Source organism: Podarcis erhardii (genome assembly GCF_964252035.2).
Source record: "Podarcis erhardii genome assembly, chromosome: 11".
Taxonomy (NCBI): Eukaryota; Metazoa; Chordata; class Lepidosauria; order Squamata; family Lacertidae; genus Podarcis; species Podarcis erhardii.
In genome coordinates, this window is record NC_138501.1 from 7905412 (window position 1) to 7929692 (window position 24281).

A 24281-nucleotide genomic window follows, 5' to 3' on the forward strand; every position below is an offset into this window, starting at 1 on the left:
ACACATTGCACATAATCATGCAGTTGATAGTAATACAACTTTTAAGACCAATTAAAACTTTCTCCCTTAAATATGTCCAGGAACACTTAAGGAAGTGAAACAAGCATGGTCTGAACCATTAGATGTATTTATGTCTCTTACTATATGAACAGTATCATTAATGCTTGTGATATTCAGTGTAGGTGCTATCAGCACCCAACCCTAGAGCTGGAATAATTATGGGTTGCCATTGCACAATACAGAGAGAGAGAGAGAGACCCTTCAAATAGAAGATACCAATTTAATTGCAAAGGCATTACTTATTGACTTCCAGTTTAGTGCTTTAGCCATTATTTGCCTCAAACAAGATCAACTATTTATTGCTAGGGAGAAAATATATTTTTTCTACATCTCAATTCAATACAGTAAATTTTTAATTGACCCTGACAAATGATGGCACAATAACAGAATTTATTTTATTGCTAAAATAAATATGGCCAGATAATTCTAATAACTTGTCTCTCTTTGCCCTAATGAACAACTAGCAAATTTCAGGCAATGAAGATTACCCTCTACAAAATCCAACAGAGTTGTTCTCAAGTGATAGCCTAGCAGATTAACTGTCTGGATTTTGAATGGCTGCAGTTGGTTGTTGCTCTTGTAACCCTGCTCTTCTGCTCTTAAGTGGCTAACTTTACGGTTCCCAGATGGTCTTAAATCCAGATAATGCTCCGGGCAAGACACACAGATTTTGCAATAATACTTCATCATTCGCAGCTTCTGTGCCATCAGAATGCAGCTGTACGCAATGCTACACTGTCTTCCTGAATACAGAGACTGGGGGCTGTCATTCATGCTCTGGCAACCTCCAGATTACACTCTTGTAATGCACTCTGCCTGGAGCTGCATCTGAAACAGATTTGGAAACTTCCAGCTACTGAAGAACGTGGTGGCCCATGTTAGCAGACACAGAATGGTATTCACGTTAGCGGGGGGGGGGGCGGCTGTGGGTTGCAACAGCATTTTTCTTTGCTAAATTTAAGGAACTATGTTCACCGTTTGGTTAGGGTATCCACAGAACCTCTTTACATTCTCCATTAGTAACCCCACCATGATAATTATAGAATATATTAGAGTTACATTAGGATCCCTGTAACAGACCAACCCAATTACAGTGGTGCCCCGCAAGACAAATGCCTCACAAGACGGAAAACTCGCTAGACGAAAGAGTTTTCCGTTTTGGAGGCGCTTCGCAAAACGAATTTCCTATGGGCTTGCTTCGCAAGACGAAAATGTCTTGCGAGTTCCTGCGGGTTTTTCCCCCCTCCCCCCCTTTTTCTAAGCTGCTTATCCGCTAAGCCGCTAATAGCGCTAAGCCGCTAAGCCGTCAATGGGCTTGCTTCGCAAGACGAAAAAACCGCTAGACGAAGAGACTCGCGGAACGGATTCTTTTCGTCTTGCGAGGCACCACTGTAGTTTACCATCCTTGCAGAGGTAAGCAACCTTGATTAGGTAGCTGTCTTATCTGTAACAATGTCCTTATATCAATGTCACTAATAATTTTAGATTAATGGAGTCTGCCTAATACTGAAAAGTAAATCTAAAGCTTGAACTTTTAAACTTTTTAATATTCCCAATATAACCTAGGACAACTCATTGGAAGTTATGAGAGCCATGAAGTCCTTGTTGGACTATACTACGCATTTATTATGCATAAATCAGGACAAAGAAAAACTTGGTCGTTCTTCCGGAGAGAGAGAAAACAAAAGCAATACAGAGCGGATGTTCCGCTCATGGGACTCCAGCAATCTGTGCTAGAATGTAAACAGACATGTGACATGTAACAATCCCACATATCTGCAGCAAGGGTGGAATGGAATTCCCAACAGTCCTAAGCCAGATGACCTTGGCATGAATGTCAGAGGACATCCAGTACCATAAGCAAGAATGCTTCAAACACCAGCCATAAGATCACCTCTATCTACTTGATCATAGAATCCGCTAGCTCCCTGGGAAGTTGCTAAACTTGTTGTTGTTGTTTAGTCGTTTAGTCATGTCCGACTCTTCGTGACCCCATGGACCAGAGCACGCCAGGCACTTCTGTCTTCCACTGCCTCCTGCAGTTTGGTCAAACTCATGCTGGTAGCTCCGAGAACACTGTCCCACCATCTCGTCCTCTGTCGTCCCCTTCTCCTTGTGCCCTCCATCTTTCCCAACATCAGGGTCTTTCCCAGGGAGTCTTCTCTTCTCATGAGGTGGCCAAAGTATTGGAGCCTCAGCTTCAGGATCTGTCCTTTCGTGAGCAACTCAGGGCTGATTTCCTTCAGAACGGAGAGGTTTGATCTTCTTGCAGTCCATGGGACCCTCAAGAGTCTCCTCCAGCACCATAATTCAAAAGCATCAATTCTTCGGCGATCAGCTTTCTTTATGGTCCAGCTTTCACTTCCATACATCACTACTGGGAAAACCATAGCTTTTACTAGAGGGACCTTTGTTGGCAAGGTGATGTCTCTACTTTTTAAGATGCTGTCTAGCATCTTAGCAGAATGTTAAACTTGTCCTTAGAGAAAAATACATAAAAAACACAATCAATGCCAGACAAAATGTACCCTGGGTACTCGCACAAGGAGAAATTCAACCTGTTCACCTCATTCAGCTACATCAAATTAGTTCTCTCTTCCACCATCTTTATTATTCACGACTTCATATTATTTATCAAGTTTATGTGGAGGAGGTTGGGAGCCATAGATCCCATATTCCTTGGGATGAGAAAGACTACATTACGACAGTTCTTAATCATGCTGTATCCAACACCCAGAATTACCCAAATTATCAGTTCAGATAAACTGAGTCCTGGAGAGACAAAATATGTACACCTACACACCAGCCATTAGACAACTGGGGTTCCTTGTGTATGAAGACATGCCTTATGTGATTGTTGTACTTCCCTTGACCTTTGATGGTCAGCATTTTTGATGAGATAAAAGAGTTCACACAAAAATTAAAAGCTGCTCATCTGCAGTAGGTTTTATGCTCCTTTGGGGTTGCGTATGACCTGAAAACTTGTCTCAAGCATGAAAATAGGTAAGATAATACTGGATTAAATGGGTACAAAAACATTTAGTAGAATCGTGGAATCACAATCTCAATCATGAAAAGAAATGGGCAAGATAGAACTGGATTGAATGGGTAACAAAACATTTAGTAGCATTGTAGAATCATCATCTAATGCTTACTTTTTACTTACTAATGAGTAAAAAAAAATCACATTTTTCATCTTGGTAATAAAGTGTGAAATTTAATAAATACTGCAACATTTCTGTATAATTAGGAATGTATTTTGTTTTCCAAACTGCCTCCGTTTGGTTTCCTTTCTTCAATCCTGAGTCATCCCAAGAGTTTCATCATATTATATAAGCCAGCTGGTGAAGCAAGCTATATCTAATTCTAGGCAGTTCTCTTGGTTATGTTTTGGCAATTTAAATTTCAGTACTGTCAATATGTAACAGGAGCAGGATACAGGATTTGTTTTACTCAAATTGATCACAATTCACATTAACTGAAAACTCAATGCTTCTTCACGTTGAACATAGTTAGATTGGAATTTGCTCCTACAAAAGGTAGTGATTCCAACCAACTTGGATGGCTTTAAAGGGGGATTAGATAAATTCATGAAGAGCAAGGGTATCAATGGTTACTAGCCCAAGAGAGATGTTCCACTGTTGGAGGCAGTTTTGTTGGTATCCGTCTTTCTCAAGATACAATGGAGTGTGCCTCTGGGATTGAAGGCAAACTGCTGGGAAATCACAGCGCCTGCTGTGGCTGCAGAGACTGGTAACTCATAACTGCTGCCTCTTGCATTGATTGTTTTTGCTGCCTTAGTAGCACTGAAGTGACCTCTCCAGGGCGCAAGCCTGGGCACAGTGTGTGTGGAGGTCCTGGGCAGCCCAGAAAACAAGATCCTCCACTCGGCCTCAATGATACAGTCCAAGGTAAGCAGAGCAATACTCTGGCACCAGCTTGGCTGCCAGAGCTGCCGGAAGGAGGCATACAAGATGCTATTCAACCGTCTTAGGGACTTCACTTTGGATTTGTGTAGGATTTGCTCCTTAACCTTTTCTTCTCCTGAAGATGCCCCACTAGGCAGCAAGTAGGGATTTTTCCTTGCGGTTTACTCCCAAAACCTTTCTCACGAGTAAGTATAACCTCAGTATACCAGCTACTAGGAATTATAGGTGAAGAAACTGCTGGTGCGTTCAGTATCTGCTTGCGGGCTTCTCACAGTCATCAAGTTGGCAACTGTGAGGACATAATACTGGGTAAGATTTGCCTCTGGCAGGATTCAGCAGGGCTCAATTTACAGTGGTGCCTCGCAAGACGAAATTAATTTGTTCCGCGAGTCTCTTCGTCTTGCGGTTTTTTCGTCTTGCGAAGCACGGCTATTAGCGGCTTAGCGGCTATTAGCGGCTTAGAAAAAGGGGGGGAAAGGGAAAAAACTCGCAAGAACTCGCAAGACGAAACGTCTTGCAAAGCAAGCCCATAGGGAAATTTGTCTTGCGAAGCACCTCAAAAGACGGAAAACTCTTTCGTCTAGCGAGTTTTTCGTCTTGCGAGGCATTCGTCTTGCGGGGCACCACTGTACGTTGTTCCTTTTTCTGCATTGATTTACACAGGTATCCCTCTGGAAATTTATTCAAACTAAATTAACATACATATTTTGAACAGTAATGTCCTTTTAATATGAGTTTCGTCTTTGGTGCTGAGCAAATCAGCCCATCTCCTCCTAAAGGCAATCGATCATTGGCAACATTGTTCCAGTGTCTGCTTCTGAAAAGAATGCAAGCTGCTGCTTTTGACCAATACACAGCTAAAAGGCTTCAGACTAAGAACAAAACTTTAACCAATCACTTCATTCCCTATGCTGAGCAATGATGCTAGTTATCTGAAATCAGCCAGTGGTAGAGTCCTATCAGTATCCCTTTTCAGGCAAATTTAGCAAGGTATGTAGATAAGAGTCATCCCCTGATTATGCATCTCCTCTTCAGATACCTTTTGAAGCTGAGGGTAGAGCATCTTTCAGAAGCACTGCAAGACCTATTTGGACTCACTTGTTGTGATTAGAGATAAACTGACAGAAGGATGGGGAAATTTACAGTATTTTAATTTGGTTTTGTAGGTGTTGCTGTAAATCTCAAAGTCTATAAATAGCAGTCCCGTGCACAGTAGTAGACTTAAACCAGCACCTTCTGCCATCTTCCCCAACACACATTATCTCAGCCAATTTTAAATCATTTTAGGCCTTCTGGAGTCAGTCACACTTTTGGAAAGGCTCATCTACTTACAATACTTTCTGGGCCCCCCAACAGACTTTTGTGAAAGTAAACAATAAAACTATGTGAGTTGTTCCAGTTTTGCTATTGCTCACATTATATGTTCCAGGAAGTTTCATGTTTCTTAACCTGGTGCAGCTACAAGACAATCCTTTTTAATAAGGTCCTTTATCTTATCTAATAAGCTTATCTTGCTTATTAGGCCAGAGAGCATAGCTTGAAAGGGCAAGCTGCGGAGAGGGCTGCGATTCTTCTCAACCACAGGCTCCAGCTCTTGCATGCCTGAAGTCACAATGCTGTTGTTGTTGTTTACTCGTGTCCAACTCTTTGTGACCCCCTGGACCAGAGCACGCCAGGCATTCCTGTCTTCCACTGCCTCCCGCAGTTTGGTCAAACCCATGCTGGTAGCTTCGAGAACACTGTCCAACCATCTCGTCCTCTGTCATCCCCTTCTCCTTGTTCCCTCCATCTTTCCCAACATCAGGGTCTTTTCCAGGAAGTCTTCTCTTCTCATGAGGTGGCCAAAGTCTTGGAGCCTCAGCTTCAGGATCTGTCCTTCCAGTGAGCACTCAGGGCTGATTTCCTTCAGAATGGATGGGTTTGATTTTCTTGCAGTCCGTGGGACTCTCAAGAGTCTCCTCCAGACCATAATTCAAAAGCATCAATTCTTCTGCGATCAGCCTTCTTTATGGTCCAGCTCTCACTTCCATACATCACTACTGGGAAAACCATAGCTTTAACCATAGTTTGCGCTCTCCTCTTTCACCCTCAATAAAAGGTTCTTTAATTCCTCCTCACTTTCTGCCATCAAGGTTGTGCCATCTGCATATCTGAGGTTGTTGCTTTAACACTTTGCCCGATTAATCCCATTGCGCCCAGCTGCCTGGCCGTCGAAGCCACTCCAAAGGGCACCGCAGGTGCGGCAGCGGGCCTAAGCGCCTCCTCCCCGCTGGGCAAACCGAGGCGAACCCTCGGGCGGCCGAAGCACACACACACACCCCCACACCCCCCACCCTGCGCGCGCCGGCAGCTCTTGACACCTGTACGGCCGCCTTGCGCGCCTGCGTCCGCGCGCCGATCTCCCCGCCCCTTCTCCGCTGCCGAGCGCAGGTCAGGAGAGGAGAAGGGGGGGGGGGAGCGCCGCGTGCAGCTGCCTTCCCATTGGCCGCTGGCCGGAGTCCTTCTCCTGCCTTGCTCGGCTCTCCCGGGAGCGAGGACGTCGGCGGGGGCCGATTGTCGCCGCCTGCAGCCAGTGCGGCCGGTGAGTGGCCGGCGCGAGAGAAAGCGAGGGCTGCATGTCTGGAGAGGAGGAGGAGGAGGAGAAAGAGGAGGGGCGGCTTCTCTCTCTCTCTCTCTCTCTCTCTCGGGCTGCCCCAACCCGGGAAGAGGGTCGCTGCGCCAAAGGAGAACTCCGGGGCGCGCGCTCCTCCCCCTGCAGCCGCCACAGCGTAGCGCGGCGCGGCGGAGGGCTTCCTTCCCTTCCTCCCTCCCTCCCTCCCTCCCTTCCTCCGCCGCTCCCTCCCCTCGGTTAGTGGAGCCGAGCCTCTGGCCGCTTCCCTCCTTCTCCGGCGCCGCTGCGTGGGGGGAGAGGAGGCCTCGTGCGAGCGCCGAGGAGGGGAAAGGAAAAGCAGGCAGGGTCCCCGCGCCCCGGGGAGCAACCTGGGCAGGCCGGCGCTGGCTGCCTCCCGAGATGGACGGGGTCTCCTCTGAGGCAGGCGCCTTTTCAACCGTGTAGTAGTAGCGGCGGCGGCGGCTCCTCCCGGTTGCACGTCCTCGTTGACCGGGTAACGGAGGGGGAGCCGCTGAGGAATGTGGCGCCCGGGCGGCTCGGAGGCGCCTTCCTGAGGTGGAAATGGTGGCTGCTCGCGGCGCCGCTCCGGCTTTCCCGGCCAGCGAAAGGTGAGGCGCGCTTGGGCGCGGGTGGCGGGGCTGCGCTGGGCGCTCTCGCCCGCGGAGGGGCTCGATCCGGGAAACGAGCGTTGGTTCTCCCCCCCCCCCACCCCTTCCCTCCCATTTTGCAGCTTTGGGGGGAAGGCGAGGAAGAGCCCCTCTCCGGTGTGTATGGACGGGAGGCCGGGGAAGGAACGGCGCCTTCCAGTTGCCGTGAGGCGAATCGGCAGCGCGGCCCCAGAGGCTCCTGGAGAGCAAAGTGGAGCAGCCCCAGGCCGCGCGCCGGCTGATCCGCACGGCGATTCTGAAACCGGGATCGCCGCCGCCGCCGCTGCTGCTACCGGAGACATTTGGCGTTAAGCGGTGCGGCCGGGTTGGGTGCATGTTGCAGTGTGCGGATAACCACACCCCTCTTGCAAACGCAGGCGTTTTAATGAAACAACTGTCTTTCCCCTTCCCCGTCCCCACCTCTGCTTCTTCAGGGATTGCAGCCGCAAAATGCTGGAGGATTTTACCAAGGATGTGATGAGTTGAAAGGCGGCGGCGGTGGCGGCGGCCGAGAGTGTTGTTTTCCTTTCTGAGGAGTGGCAGCTATCATGACTGTCTTCAGGCAAGAGAACCTGGATGATCACTATGAGATCGGGGAGGAACTTGGAAGGTACCGTACTTGTTGGAAGGAAAAGTGCATGCCAGGTGTGGGCCTGTATCAATAAGATGGTCCCCGGGTAAGGACCAGAGAGCAGAGGGTCTGTGGAGGAAGCAGGAGAAATGAGCAGACTGTGTTGGATTGGAGTGTAAATTCATTTGCTGCTAATGCAGCCCAGTGAGCTGCTTATATGCCTCAGATTAAGGAATGCTCTGTGGTATATTTTAGAGCCTGTGTGCCTTATAAGAGTTAATATGTAAGCCAGAAGCAAAATGTGTTACACTTGGCATTGCTATTAGTGTTTCATAGAGAGGTGTCTCCTTGCATACTCAGATGACATTGCGTAGAAAGGTGATTCTAAGCTAAAGTGATTTTCTTCTGTATGTAAGGCTGGAGGATTGAAACATTACAGTTGATACTTGTATGTCTATTTTTATGTTGATTGCAAAAGTGGTTTGCATAGGCGGGTGGGTTTTGTATGCACACTAAGTTCTGATGATAACAGTAGTGAATTATTAGTGTATGTGGAAGAATGCAAACCAGTTTGCAATATTAATACTAGCATGCAGTATTAATAATTTCTCCAGCTTGGTTCTTTAAGTATGAGGGTGGCTGAATACAGATAATTTCTAGCATTTGTTTTCAATCCAGTGCAGATCGATCGGTTTCAAGGTATCAGAGTTCAATTATTCCGTTCCAGTCAAATGTCAGATCAAGAGATTTATAGTCATTAAGCAGTGTAGATTTAACACGGTCTCCATAAAGCTTGTTAGTTGAATACTACAGAATGCTGTGTCTATGCCACAGCTTTGTGCTGGAAAACCCAGACCATTGACTAGAGATTATAGTTTGCTTTTGGTTTTAAATCTCCTAGCTTAATTGCTAAATGAAGTGTGTGCTTTTTACTGTGTGTTGTGTTTGCTGCTTGCGTTTTATCTTTTAAGGTATTGCTAATTTTTAAATTTAAAAACTAGGTGAACTATTGGTGCTTTGCAGTATAGCACTCTGCAGTACGCTAAGGGTAGGATTTACCTAACAAACTGTGTAAGCAGAGGCGTTGCACAATAAGGCTTTTCCCCTGAACCCCCAAAATGGTTGGGTGAACCGCCAGAGTAGAAATGGGAGGGTTCTCTAGCAAGCAAATACACTTGCACAGATAGGGTGAAATTTAACTTCACACTATGGTGAATCTACTAAGTGTTTTATTATTCTTCACTACCATCACAACAACTCTGTTGGGGAAGATTAAGTTGAGCCACTGACCTCCATACCATGATTTGGTGTGGGTCTGCAAACAATAGTTTAGAGATTAGCACTAACCATGGTGTACCAGTTTCGACATCATGGCAAGCTATGGTTAGCTTGTGTGTATCATACAAAATTGTTATACAAAAATAGAAATCTGATGCTGCAGCCTTTTATTTCAATGCTGTAAACTTGGGGGATTTTTTTGGGGGGGGGGGATGGGGAACAGTGTCCCTTCAGTTATTGTGAATTGAATGTGCACTATTTAGTGTATAAAAGCTAAATTCTGTACTTCGACATGTTATGGGGGGATCCATTTCTCCCTAAAATGTACAGTAAAACAGTTGATAGCTTTTAATTCAGTGACCTTATATTTGTTTCTGGCAATCGTCATACAGTGGCTGATGGGAAAACAAAAGTAGCGCTCCCATAATTCAGCTTAAATTTAAACATGGATGTTCTCCCATTTTACTATGGGCAGTGCTTCTATTTGTGCAGATTGCATCAGTACTGATGATTCCCAAGTACCATCTTAACAGGTAGTCACTAACAGTGCAAGCCTGTGCATGTCTGCTTGGAAGTAAGCCCCACTGAGCTCAGTGGGACGTGTTCCCAGTAAGTGAATAAAGAAATGCATCCTTCAACAGAATACTGATCAGAACTAATTGGGACGATTGTAGCATGTGCAATGTCACGGCATTTGGGACTTGGAGGTGGCATGATAGAAGCATATGAAATTATGGAGAAAGTGGACAGAAAAGTTTTGTTGGAAGGTTCAGGACAGATAAAGGAAAGTACTTCTGAATGCAGTGCGTAGTTAAACCATGAAGCTCTGCTGCTGTGACGGGAGATGGTGATGGCCATCAACTTGGATGCATGTAAATGAAGCTTGGTCAAATACATAGAGGACAAACCTTTCAGGGGCTACTAGCCATGATAGCAATGTTGTGCCTCTGCAGGTGGAGGAAGTATGTTTCGGAACGCAGGCAAACCCCGATTTGTACAGAGGTTATGTTCTGGGTCAGGGGCCCCTGATTCACATGGAAGCACAAGAAGCTCCTCTTTTGCCACACACGAGTCAGCTGGCTCGATAGAGAGGTCAGCTGCCAACCTGGCGCCCAGCAATCTCCACGTAGTCGCAATTGGATCTGCATCAGTAACAAAACATGCCTGGTGCTTGGGGAATTTCAAACACTGGGTGCTACCAAAGCAAAATAAAAATAATGTACCATGGAGAAAATACGTAGTGTAGCAAATAAGTTGCAAATGATTTCTAGTTAAGTTGGAATCTAGCATGTTCATTTGTGTGCTGTTTTAGAAAGCTCTCTGAACTGGATTATCTTAATTAAGGAATTAAGTTACAGCTCTATACTGAGTCAAATCACTGGACCATCTGATCCAGTGTAGTCTATTCTGACTAGCAGAAGACCTCAAAGGTATGTGAGATCCTTTAACTCAGGATGCTTGTAACTGAGAAGTAGGTACCCTATCTCTTTTTTTAAATCAATAAACAGAGTGATAGGAGATTTGAACCAACAGCCAAATAGGCAAAGGCTGCAACATAATTACCTGTTTTAAACCAGCGAGACAGAGTGTCCTGAATACTTGCCATATGGACTGGAAACCACTTCACACAAATGCCTTGCTTTGTGGAGCTGTACTCAAGTAATTACCCAAATGTTTTCACATGTGGGCGGCAGTAACTATGAATCAGGCCTTATATTTGTCACCTTGAGAGTAGTTCTATCAAAATCAGTGAGATGCCCGGTTAAAAATATTTGAGATTGGAATGTAGAATATTCACTAGTCACATTATCTCCATTAAAATACCAAACTTAAAACTAAGATAAGTACTCCCTTGCTTATCTTTTAAACAGATGTTTTAAGCAATCGGCTCATCATGCAATTTCAGAAGACCAAAGCAGATTTCGGTGGAAATGATTATGAAATGCAAGCAAATACAAGCCTGTTTCTGTTTGGTTCTCTTGCGGTTGCAAGCAGTGTGGCTGTGCATTTTAAATAAACAATTCTGCAGTTCTTTTATTATACTTTGTTGTTTCAAGGACTTTGTGTATGCGGTTGCCACAGTGCTGCATTCTTCTGAAACTTTTTTCATTGCTCCTGATCAAAACAGTTAAAACACTTAATCCTCATGAAGGTGGCTTAGTTTTACAAAGACCTGCCCTGCATCTAGGAAGAAACGCACATTAAAAAACAAAAAAGTTGAGTGAAACTGCAAGAGTGCTGGTCAAGTCGTTCATGATATGTTAAATGAGCTAAATGTGTGGAAGGCATCTATAAAATTGTTCCCATTGTGGAACTGGAGCAAGCCTGACTCACAACAAGTCATGCAGCTTTGCCTCTCTTACTGTCTCTCATGCATACAGACAAGTCTCATACAACTGCACATTTAATGCGCAGGTTCCTTCTCTCAGTCTCTGAATACAGTTGCTGCAGGGAAATGAGAATGCAGTTGCCAATGAAAACTTGTTTGACAGTTTTTCAGAGGTATCTCACTGGTCATTGCTGCAAACACTGTGTTCAGCTAAACGCACATAAGTAACTTAAGGAGGCAGACTGAGTACAAGACAGAGGTGGGGCCTGAACTCCAATACCTTGCCCCCACGGCAGCTTAAATTAGGTGCTAGAAAGTTTACAGAATCACAGAATTGTAGAGTTGAAAGTGACCATGAGATCATTTAATTTAGCCCCCTTCTGTGCAGGAATCTTAAACCCAACATGGAACTCAAACCCACTACCCACTGAGCACAGTTGTATCCATTTTGCAGAAGGCAGATGGCAGGATCCTGCCCCTAAATAGATTTGTTTGATTTAACATCTCCAATTACTATTCCATCCCAATTGCACTTCATTAGTTTTTCCTCTTGGCTTCCCCCCTCCCCAAAAGAAACTTTCCCTCTCCGCTCGGCCTCTCTGGAAGGCCTAGGAGAGTGTCTTGCCTCACAAATGCAAGAGGTACGCATGGACGGCAAGGGAGGGAAATGAAGTGAGAGCAGCTTACTGGGTCTGAGCTGCTTCCCTCGCTTCTTGGCCTGGGTTGCTGAGTTCCTGCCAAGGCAGACCTTTGATTCTTTCCCCTCCGTATTTCAGAAGTTGTTGCCTTTGCTTTGCTGGAGCTGGTGGTGCAAGTCAGCAACTGGAATGCCTTTGGATCGTGCCCTCCCACACCTACCTAGGAATTTTATTTACTTTATTAGGCACCATCAGTGCTTTTTTCTAGGGGGGAAAAAGGTGCCAGTTCTGCAGTTTTGAGTACCACCAGGAAAAAAAATCAGAGTATACTTTAGTCCAGAAAGAGTTCAGAAACTCCCAATGATTTCATTGAAGTGTCTAGTTGAAAGCTGTTAGCACTTTAAAAAATCTTATCTTTGATGGAATGTACACCCATATTTGAGTCCCTATCCAGGAATTGGATGTTATCTCACAGAGCAAATACTTAGTAGCTACAACTATTTGAGTCCTGCTTTGGTATGTTGTATAGAGTAAGTAACCATGGAACTTTCAACTTAGTTGGAATAAACACTCATAGCAGTGCACCTTTCAGTTGGCTCTTGGCTTCAGCTGTTCTGTGTGTTTTAATACAGTGAGTGGTAAATAAGAGGCTTACGAAATAAGATTGTGTTTGAAGTGCTTATATTAAGCTAAACGCTTGGTAAAATTGCAGGCCCACAGCCTGATGCATGCAGATCCATTCTAATATGTTTGGAGATGCCTTTTAAAAAAGAAGGAATATACTATGCAGACTAGCTAGGTGACAGAGTTGTGCAACGACCCTTCCTCTAGTAACGTCCTGTTATATCTACTTTAGGGGGTGAGAGCTTTGCTATTCAATACAACTTTTGCTGCCTTGACACTGGTTGCATTTGGACATCACAGTAAGCTATGGTTCACTGTGATGGGAATGAGCCATAGCAAGCCTTTGTGTGCAAGGCAGAGATCTAAGGCATTAGCTTCCATTTTTGACTAACCACATTAAAGGATTACCGTATCTTTTGCTCTATAAGACTCACTTTTTCCCTCCTAAAAAGTAAGGGGAAATGTGTGTGCGTCTTATGGAGCGAATGCAGGCTGCACAGCTATCCCAGAAGCCAGAACAGCAAGAGGGATTGCTGCTTTCACTGCGCAGCGATCCCTCTTGCTGTTCTGGCTTCTGAGATTCAGAATATTTTTTTTCTTGTTTTCCTCCTCCAAAAACTAGGTGCGTCTTGTGGTCTGGTGCGTCTTATAGAGCGAAAAATACGGTATATATGAACCCTAAACTCTGGCTAGCAGCAATTATGGTTTGCTCAAAACAAGCCAGCTTCAAAAACCACAGTTTGTTTCAAACAAACTATAGTTAAGATTAATCAGAGTTTGTCAAGGTTTGGACATGCTAAATTCTAAAGCTTCCTAACTTACTTCTAGTAGCGGCATTGGAGAGACTGAGGGAGTGTATGAGATGCTCAAATGCAACCACTTACTCAAATCAACTTACCTGTGGTATGGGTTCACCAAATTAACAAAATATGATTTGCAAATCGGAATCTAGGTTTTGAAGTGGGTTTGCATACTAAGTTTAGCAATATGAATTGTCATCTTTTAAAATCTACAAGTATTCTAATAAAAATAATTTCTTATTGCAACTCACCATAATTAATGAACCCCTTTATCAAACAGCCTGGGGTGGCTATCAAGTAGTAAATTCATGAGAAATAGAAGAAGGGAAGAAAGCCAACAAAAACCATGAAATAACAGCAGCACCAGCAATCAGTGAACGGATGCTATTAAACCGGCAGGGCCACTTCCACTTTGACCCAAAGACCTGCAAAAATAAATGAGTCTTAAGCTGTCTCCTAAATCAAAACAGTACTCGGACTAGATAGCTCAAAGCTGAGAGGGAAGTCCATAACTAGAGTGGTGCCATGGAGAAAACATGTTAGATACAGATTTGTAAATCTTTGAATCTATTTGAATATAACATTTCAACCACATTTAGGCACAATTTATTGTGCCCCGCCCCCATCAAATGTGTTAGAAAAGCTTTTACAGCAGTTCTGTTTTTAAATGCAAGTCAAATAATAACGATAAATCATATCTCAGTTGATTTACAGCTGTGGACAACCCATATCTGCCACCCCAGCAACACTCAGCCCAAATTTCTGTATTGCCTGCCCTGTTATGGTACTTCACTGATGCTATTTTACCTGCCTTTTTATCACAGTGCCCTGTGCTCTGCCCATATTACTTAGAAAATAAAAGGACAATTGATACAGTACTGGACCTGGGACTAAAGTAAAGGGAGGAACACAAAATAAATTTCTAGGGGCCACATGAAAATTAAATGTCTCTCCCCATCTCAGTTCCATACTATTTGCTATACTGTATAGATTTTTCGAAACAGACTAAACTGTGTCTGTAACTGTCTGTAATTAAAATACATTCTTGCTTTAAAAACCTTAACGTTATCTTGGCAAACTTGTGTTTCCAGTTCTTTGTTTGCCAAGATGTATTGGGGGGAGGGGGGGACGGCAGAGATGGCATTTGTAGGAAAAAAGCAGTGGGCATGCAGGAGATAAGGCTGCTTAAAACCCATGTCTGGCATTCCTCCCCTACAACTCTTCTGCCTCCCCACCAAAAGTTGGGCTGGCTTCCAGTTTCAGCAGTTGGCTGAGAAAAATGATTTAAAAACAGGCTTGAGGTTGGGTAGATTGATTTTTAAATCAGTGATGTTAAATCATCTAGGAAAAAGGCTGCTTTTCAGCTTGATTGACATACTCAAAGCCATTTATTTTAACCTCCCTTCCCACTGTTCTACTCTCCAGATGAACAATGAGCTGCCTTGCCTTGCAGAGTATTTAGAGGAGGATTGCAAAGAGGCTGTGAAGCACGCTGAAATCAAAGTTGCAATCGTGCAAGTGTTTTCCTGGGAGTAAATCCTATGGAACATGTAGGACTTGCTTCTGAGCACTCGTATATAGGGTTTTGCTAGTCATACTAAGTGTGGGAGTGCGAGTTATACTTGAGGAGGGGTAGATGTCATACCTGGGCATTGTAGTTGTAGAATTCCTGTTTGATTGGGACTTGTAGGTGAGCCCAGAAACTACTCAGGCATTTTTATCAATCCCCGTCCCCCTGATTAACACCTCATGAGGGTGGTGCCAGGGAGAACACTACTTCTGTCACATCACAGTTCTTGCAGCCCTTCATATGTTGGAGGCTGAGTTAGCATAAGAAGCATCTAGCCGCATTGGCACCAGGGCTCGTCTAGCATTCTGTTCTTGCAGTGGCCAACCAGATATATGTGGAAAGCTGATAAACAGGACCCAAGGGCAGTGGCTCTCTCTTGACCCGTGATACTCAGAGGCAAACTGCCTCCAACAGTGGAGGTAGAACATAGCAACTGTGGGTAGTAGCTGTGGATAGCCTAATCCTTTATGAATTTGTCCAATCTTCTTTTAAAGCCATTTAGGGGCCCATTCACATTTCCACTTGATTTCTTAACAATATTAAGGAGAGATCTCATTGATACACCTGTACAGTGTGCTAGATTCCTTTATACTACGTTCCCTTTTGGGACTCATTAGGAATGAGACGATGGCAACAGTCATGAACATCATGATAAACTATAGTTAAAGATGTATTGTTCTAGGAAGAATCAGATCAGAATTCTCAGTTTAGTGTTGTGTCCAAGACAAAGAGTTTGTTTTGTTTCACTCAGAAAAAAGTCACAAGGTATAGCCTAGGCTTTTCTTGGCTTCCTAATTGTAGCTTGTATGAACAAAACACTATAGAAACAAACCCTGGTTACCATCTAATACTAAGCCCAAGGGCCATGGTTTCTTTCTCCCCAGCACTAGCAAGGACTAGGTCATGCACAGTAAATAACTATGGTTTACTGTGACACCTGAAAGTTAATGGCAGGTAGAGGGTCTGCCAAAGTGCTAGGCAGAAACACTCTGAAAGCAACTGAATTCCCAGTTCTAAACACTAGATTGCTGAAAGGACTATTATGTGCTCTGTTTGTCTAAAAGAGACCTGGATTTCAAAAATTGGGTTTTAACACATAAAAAATTCATCATGCATAAGGCCCAGTTTACATGCACCTGCTGCAGCGGTAATACGTTTGAATAGTATGAATTCATGGACAGGGTCAGTCTCTTGGCCTTTTCCAACTCTCTTTCAAATCAGAACCAGTGAAGGCGGTGAAGGTCCTGTGTGAGTGCCTGGAGGCGGTTGGAGGATGGATGGCGGCTAATGGATTGAGGTTGAATCCTGACAAGACAGAAGTACTGTTTTTGGGGGACAGGGGGCGGGCTGGTGTGGAGGACTCCCTGGTCCTGAATGGGGTAACTGTGCCCCTGAAGGACCAGGTGCGCAGCCTGGGAGTCATTTTGGACTCACAGCTGTCCATGGAGGCGCAGGTCAATTCTGTATCCAGGGCAGCTGTCTACCAACTCCACCTGGTACGCAGGCTGAGACCCTACCTGCCCGCGGACTGTCTCGCCAGAGTGGTGCATGCTCTAGTTATCTCCCGCTTGGACTACTGCAATGCGCTCTACGTGGGGCTACCTTTGAAGGTGACTCGGAAACTACAACTAATCCAGAATGCGGCAGCTAGACTGGTGACTGGGGGCAGCCGCCGAGACCACATAACACCGGTCTTGAAAGACCTACATTGGCTCCCAGTACGTTTCCGAGCACAATTCAAAGTGCTGGTGTTGACCTTTAAAGCCCTAAACGGCCTCGGCCCAGTATACCTGAAGGAGCGTCTCCACAACCATCGTTCTGCCCGGACGCTGAGGTCCAGCGCCGAGGGCCTTCTGGCGGTTCCCTCATTACGAGAAGCAAAGCTACAGGGAACCAGGCAGAGGGCCTTCTCGGTAGTGGCACCCGCCTTGTGGAACGCCCTCCCATCAGATGTCAAAGCGATAAATAACTACCTGACATTCAGAAGACATCTTAAGGCAGCCCTGTTCAGGGAAGTTTTTAATCTGTGATATTTTAGTGTATTTCTGGTTTTTATGGAAGCCGCCCAGAGTGGCTGGGGAAACCCAGCCAGATGGGCGGGGTACAAATAATAAATTATTATTATTATTATTATTATTATTATTATTGATCCATACTACTACTGCAAGTGTTAATAAATGGGACCTAACCATGATATGGGATGAAGGTGACGCTGTGGTCTAAACCACTGAGCCTAGGGCTTGCCGTTTGGAAGGTTGGCGGTTCGAGTACCCACAACGGGGTGAGCTCCCGTTGCTCGGTCCCAGCTCCTGCCAACCTAGCAGTTTGAAAGCAGGTCAAAGTGCAAGTAGATAAACAGGTACTGCTCCGGTGGGAAGGTAAACGGCGTTTCTGTGCGCTGCTCTGGTTTCGCCAGAAGCGGCTTAGTCACGCTGGCCACATGACCCGGAAAAACTGTCTATGGACAAACATTGGCTCCCTCAGCCAGTAAGGTGAGATGAGCGCTGCAACCCCAGAGTCATTTGTGACTGGACTTAACTGTCGGAGTCCCTTTACCTTTACCTTTAACCATAACAATGTTACTTGGCATTTGCTAGAGGAATGTTTGCTGTGCTTGTTTCTTGTTTTCAGAGGAAAACAAGAAGATGCTATAGCATCTTCTGAAACAAGTATTATAAGCTAGAGTTGCCTTGGGAATGTTGTGGCATTTGTTCTGATTGTCCCCTATGGAAGGTTTGAGGGTGGGGGGAAGAAACGATCCACTTGTCTGTATGTGTGTTTTCATTTGTATTGGCAGCACCACAAAGAAAATATGAACCGTGTCCCAATGCTAGTTCTCAAGACAGTGTTTATGACTGAAGTGTGCAGTTAAGTGCTTGAGAGCTCTGAAACCATAAGAGTTTTGAATCTATTTAGTTCCCCTTCTTTTCTTTTCTCTTAGCAGGGTAGAAAGGGGACTGGTACCTTCGTGATCTCAAAACTCCTTTTAGAGGGACTCAGTTATGTTGGCACAATGTTCTACCCCACCATTATTTAACTCCCTTTTATTGCCATTTAGATTGTCTAACTGGCTGTGTTTTCTTAGTTTTGTTTGTTATATTCGTGTTTGTTTGATGTGTTATACTGCACCATGTTGTGAAACTCTAATAATTTTTTTTAAAAAAAAAACACCCTCATAATCCCCATGAATTTGCTATCCCTCACAAATTCTCATGATTCACGGGTCCTCAGAACCATCTGCATCAAGATCCTACATCAATCTTCTTCCTACAAAAGTGTTTAGGTATGCTGTTCTGACCCCATTATAGCATACATATTACCCTAGTCCCATGCCCTTGTACTGAAATGGTGATGTGTAGGAACCCCATGGTTTCTTTGATCTGAGGCACTGTGTACAGCCTATGTTCCTTCATCTCATCCCTCACCCACCTCCTCTGCTTGCTGTGGCTGAAAGAAATCATATTCTACTCCACAATATGAAGGGTTTGATAAATCCCCCAGTGAATGGACCAATGGATGCATTCTGCATCATGTCTCAGAGCATCCTTATCTAGTCTCTAAGGCAGTGTTTCCCAACCTTGGGTCTCCAGCTGTTTTTGGACTACAACTCCCATCATCCCTTGCTAGCAAGACCAATGGTCAGGGATGATGGGAATTGTAGTCCAACAGCAGCTGGAGACCCAAGCTTGGGAAACACTGCTCTAAGGCTGCAGTTCTAAGCCTGCTTACTTGGAAGTAAGCCTTATTGATAAATTATCATCATTCAGTAGCTAGAAAAATAGGCACATCAACCATATATGCACGCGGGAAATTTCTTTCTTTGATTTTAATAGCCACTAAAAAAAATTTTGTGCATCCATGTTCAGAAAACATTAGCTATGAGGAATTGGCATATGACTGCTTGAGTACTGGTTTGTCAGTTCCTGGCTTACTGGGAAATCTTAAGTGTATTTTATTTTATATGTTCTAGGACAAAACTGTATCTGTTACTTACATAAAGTTTCAAAAGTTCTAATTATTATTTGCTGGAAGTCTTGTATAACTTCTGAGGACAGAATAAATCTTCTTTTGTCTCCATTCATGCATTCCTTGACCTTCATCTGTCTCAATTTAAAGAGCAGGCTTTGACCTAATTGCTTAGTTCCATGTGATCACAGTTGTTCCCTACATCTAATCATCTAGGCCTCTAGCCATAAACTCTTTTTTTTTAGTTGTGCTTTTTAGTTAGTGAATTAGCATCAGTAGGAGATCTAAGTTACAGCTGTTAGATTTCCCACCACTTTCTTTCATGTTTCCTATCATTGTTTGCCACAACGTTTTTTGAGGTGCACAGTCTATCCTCTGATCAAATGCAGAGTAAACTGAGCAAATGAATTGACAGTTGTAGAGTAAAAGTAGATGAAACAGGCCTTGCAAACAATAATGGCTAAACAGATGTGCTTGGAGGAGGATGACTTCCTACTTATGCCTAAAATTCAGCTATCAGACAAGTATTTCTCCCCCATAACTGATATAAATAAATTTAATTTAGGAGACTTAAATCTAAAGAAAGAAGATTAAAATATTAGCTAGTATTCCTGGCAAGTAGTCCTCAGTTAAGTCCAGTAACTTCTCAGCAGAGTTGGTTCATATACCGTGACAGGTTAGAAACCAAATTTGAGTGCAAATATAACTTGCTGTGCAAAGTTCTGTCCTTGTGCTATGTTGCCTCTCAGCAGAGTTCTAGGACACTGTCCCAAATTCAGTAGATCTCCCATGTGTGACTGCTGGCAGAATGACTTTATTTGTGGCGTCACTTTGTAATTCGGCTGCTGCTATGGACTATGGAAGCTGTCTGTGGACAAACGCCGGCTCCCTCAGCCTATAGAGCGAGATGAGCGCGCAGCCCCAGAGTCGTATGCGGCTGGACCTAACGGTCAGGGGTACCTTTACCTTTTATGGAGTTCAAAGGGACGCGGGTTAAACCACTGAGCCTAGGACTTGCTGATCAGAAGGTCGGCGGTTCGAATCCCTGCAACGGGGTGAGCTCCCATTGCTCGGTCCCTGCTCCTGCCAACCTAGCAGGTCGAAAGCACGTCAAAGTGCAAGTAGATAAATAGGTACCGCTCCGGCGGGAAGGTAAACGGCGTTTTCGTGCGCTGCTCTGGTTTGCCAGAAGCAGCTTAGTCATGCTGCCCACATGACCCGGAAGCTGTACGCCGCCTCCCTCAGCCAGTAAAGCAAGATGAGCACCGCAACTCCAGGGTCATCCGTGACTGGACCTAACGGTCAAGGGTCCCTTTACCTTTACCTATGGAGTTCAAATAGTTGATTACTTGCCTGCTTAACAGCATTCTCTCAGCTGTCTTCTCCAGCACCAATTTCCAAAGCATCGCCATCCCTTCAGACACACATACACACATCTTTCTGTCCAAGACTAGTGCATACATTCTGCGGGGAAATTATTTCTGTTGTGATGGCTGTAACATGATCTATTCGGTTGACCCATATGTGTCCCCTACCACACCACCCTCAGCTCCAGCATAGCACGTCTGCTGTACATTGGAACTGTATTCTCTTTTCTAGTATGATTTGTCCTGTTTTTACAGTCAGTTCTAAGTACCTGTGTTCAACCAGGGGTAATTCAGCAGTGCACTGATTCCTGATGGTGTTAAACTAATGTCCACTTTGGGAATTGTACTATACCTCAACTTCAAATTTTGCATTCATAGCATTGAGCAGTACATGGAGCCAATATAAAGTACATGCCATTTACAATTCCATCCTTTTCCAGTTTGCAGAGGTCATTAATGACCTGCTTAGAGAACAATAACAATGAATTTTTTGCTTAAAAGAGAAAACTAATTCCATAAACAGATTATTGTACAGTAATGTGAATATAGTCGTCTGAATTGGAGAATTCCTATGGGTGTCTTAGAGAGTAACAGCAGCATATCAGCAGGGTGGTCAACAACCACATACCCCCATTTTCAAAGCACACAAAGATGCTGTATTTTCCTTGGGAATATATTATGAATCGCTATGTATCCTTCTAGCTACAGTCTTATCCCAAGAACAGATACATTTAGGAATTTGGAAAATAACTTCAGTGTCTTCAGTAGCCTTGAAGCAACTGAGTTTATGGCTAGAATAAAATTACTAGTAAGGTTGCTCTCTTTTAGTGTCTTTAACCGAGAAACAGTCATTAGGTATTAAATTTTACCATTCTCAAAGCTTGTTAGGAATATGGCTGCAAATTCATTTTGTTATTTGTTGCTGCTGTTTCCATGCAAGGTAGCTGGATGATGCCTAATGCTGGAGTATTGTTTGTTTGTTAATAAATATATTTTTATTAAAGATTTCCTGGTTTACAAAAGTATGTGCAATGTCTCTTCTTTTCAAGTTACGTTTTCTATAGATCAGTTTCATTTGTTGTGAGACATCAGTGTTACATTAGGAAGAAAAGGGGGAAAAAGGTAGAGAATGGTGAGTGGGTGTTGTTGTTTTTAGTTGCATGCTTTAAGAATACAATACAAGCTTGTGGCCCCTTCCTATTTGATAACTAGGTAGGTATAATGCAAGTGCTAATGCTATTCTAGGCTGCATCAACAGAGGTATGGTGTCCAGATTAAGAGAAGTAAGGTAAAGGTAAAGGGACCCCTGACCATTAGGTCCAGTCGTGACCGACTCTGGGGTTGCGGCGCTCATCTCGCTTTATTGGCCGAGGGAGCTGGCGTACAGCTTCCAGGTCATGTGGGCAGCATGACTAAGCCGCTTCTGGCGAACCAGAGCAGCGCACGGAAACGCCATTTACCTCCCCGCCGGAGTGGTACCTATTTATCTACTTGCACTTTGACGTGCTTTTGAACTGCTAAGTTGGCAGGAGCAGGGACTGAGCAATGGGAGCTCACCCCATCACGGGGATTCGAACTGAAGACCTTCTGATTGGAAAGCCCTAGGCTCTGTGGTTTAACCCACAGCGCCACCCAAGTCCCATTAAGAGAAGTAATTCCACACTATTCTGCCTTGATCAGACTACATCTGGAATACTGTGTCCAGTTATGGGCACCACAATTTTAGAAGGATGTTTACAAGTTGGAATGTGTGCAGAGGAGGGCAACTAAGACAGTCAAGGGTCTAGAAACTAAGCCTGATGAGGAACGGTTGAAGGAGCTGGGTATGTTTAGTCTGGTAAAGAGGAGACCCAGAGGAGATATTATAGCCATCTTCAAATATCTAAACGACTGTCGCATGGAAGATGGAGCAAGCTTGTTTTCTCCAGCTCTGGAGGCTAGGACTTGAACCAATGGCTTCAAGTTACAAGGAAGGAGATTCCGACTGAACATCAAGAAGAACTTTCTGACATTAAGAACTTTTCGATAGTGGAACGGACTCCCTCTGAAGGTTGTGGACTCTCCTTCATTGGAGGTTGATGATGGGAAGTTTTGCTTCTGCACATGACTCTGGCAAACCGCTCTAAGCTGAAGCGTTCCTTCCTCACCCACCCTAGAATGTTTAGTTCACATTGAGTTCATGAAACATCGTACCCTGACCTGTTCTCAATGCATGGTTAACCACATCTACGGAATGCAATGGTTATGTTCTTTTAAGTCTTGTTATATCAATCACTAGTAATAGTTTAATAAGGAGGTTTTCATACCTGTCCAATTCTGTGTTTCCTTTCCCAATCTTTAATCTATTGATGATTAATGCCTATATGCAACCCTTGCATTGTATTTGTGTTAACCAATCAGCAACAAGCACATATGTGGCAATGCTGTAATATTCAATAAAAGGGACTCCCCGAGACATGCTCGGCAGATGCCTCCCATATGACACTTGTCATTCGTCTGTCGTTTATTTCAACCCAACAGGTTATTAAGCAGAAGTTGGATGGCCATCTGTCCTGGATACTTTAGTTGAGATTCCTGAATTGCAGGGGGTTGGACTAGATGACCCTTTGGTCCCTTCCAAATATGATTCTATTATTCTAAGTATGTATTTTTATTTTATTTTATTTTTCCAGTACCTGAAATAAAAGTAATTATTTTACCAAGTAGGCTGCTTAGTTTTTCTACTTTGTGGGTTTAGACTTACTAAGTAAATAAATAACTGGAGATTCCTACCACCACTACAGCATATGAGCACAACACACCAAGAGGAGTGACTAAATCTCCATAGGATGTTTCCTACCACCAAATATCAAATTCTCATTTCTCATCCTGGTTTGTTTTTCCTAACTAGGGTTTAAGCAGGTGTTTCCCAAACTTGGGTTGGGTCTCAAGTTGTTTTCAGACTACAATTCCCATCATTCCTGACCACTGGTCTTGCTAGCTGGGGCGGGGGGGGGGGTTGTAGACCAAAAACAACTGGAGACCCAAGTTTGGGAAACACTGGTTTAAACAAACAATAGTTCCTGATATAAGACAGAACAGAGAGCTGTATTGGAAATACAAGCTTCCAGTCTCCTGCTATGCTGAAGGTGAGGAAGCAGCACATGATCTCAGGTCTTTCTGTGTCTTGTTTGAAAAGCAGGAAACTATGGTTTTCTGACTTGAGCCTGGTTTAAGAGTCATTGAGCATCATGATCCCAGTATGCCAAACAATAGTTTGAAGGACCGAGAATGTGCCACAGGCTTTTGCACTCTTCCATTTCCAAGTCAGTCCTGGTTAATGCTAACCACAGTGTCCCCAATTAATGCATTATGGCAAACCAAGAGAAACAAAAGAAATTAAAACATTTTATATCAGTTTTCAAAACCATGGTTTGAAATAACAATAGTTCTAGGCTGACCAGTCATTTCATTGAATAACCTTATACAGGTTAAGAAGGTTTGATAATATTTGGAACACCAATGCCAACCATCAGGGTTACTTACTATTCTTAAATTTCTGGAAAAAAAGAAAAAGTACTACTGTCTCCTTCCACTTCACAATAAATTGAGCTGTCATCCCATTTGGATCAGCAGTTTAAAGATGTGATTTTATTGATGATGAGGGAAGAATATTCCCTAAATTCATTCTTTTAAAGACTCCTGTATTTAATTTTCTGAGTGCTAAGGTGGCAGTTGGAAACCTTATCTCTGTAAAACTCTGCATATTTTTGTTTCAAGTTCAGGACAGCTGTATACTGCTTATATTTAGCACACTGCTTTAGCAAAGCTCCAAATGCAGAATACAATAAAGCTGGATTATCAGTATTTGTGTGTTTAATCTTAAATTGAAATCTCAGGAGAAGAGAGAGA

The 24281-nt window shown here is 43.9% G+C and overlaps 1 protein-coding gene across 2 annotated transcripts in view; it reads left to right on the forward strand.

Moving 5' to 3' along the window:
• The first annotated feature begins 6371 nt into the window (after positions 1-6371).
• DAPK1 (death associated protein kinase 1) overlaps positions 6372-24281 on the forward strand; it is an 87064-nt gene continuing 69154 nt past the window's right edge. Inside the window, exons 1-2 of one of the 2 annotated variants that reach the window (XM_081880926.1) lie at positions 6372-6570; positions 7682-7857. In XM_081880926.1, coding sequence (XP_081737052.1) covers positions 7796-7857 — 62 coding nt within the window. In that variant the 5' untranslated portion in view covers positions 6372-6570; positions 7682-7795. Of the gene's footprint in view, positions 6571-6781; positions 7209-7681; positions 7858-24281 lie in introns of those variants that run through there. The other variant, XM_081880925.1, reaches the window with a different exon arrangement.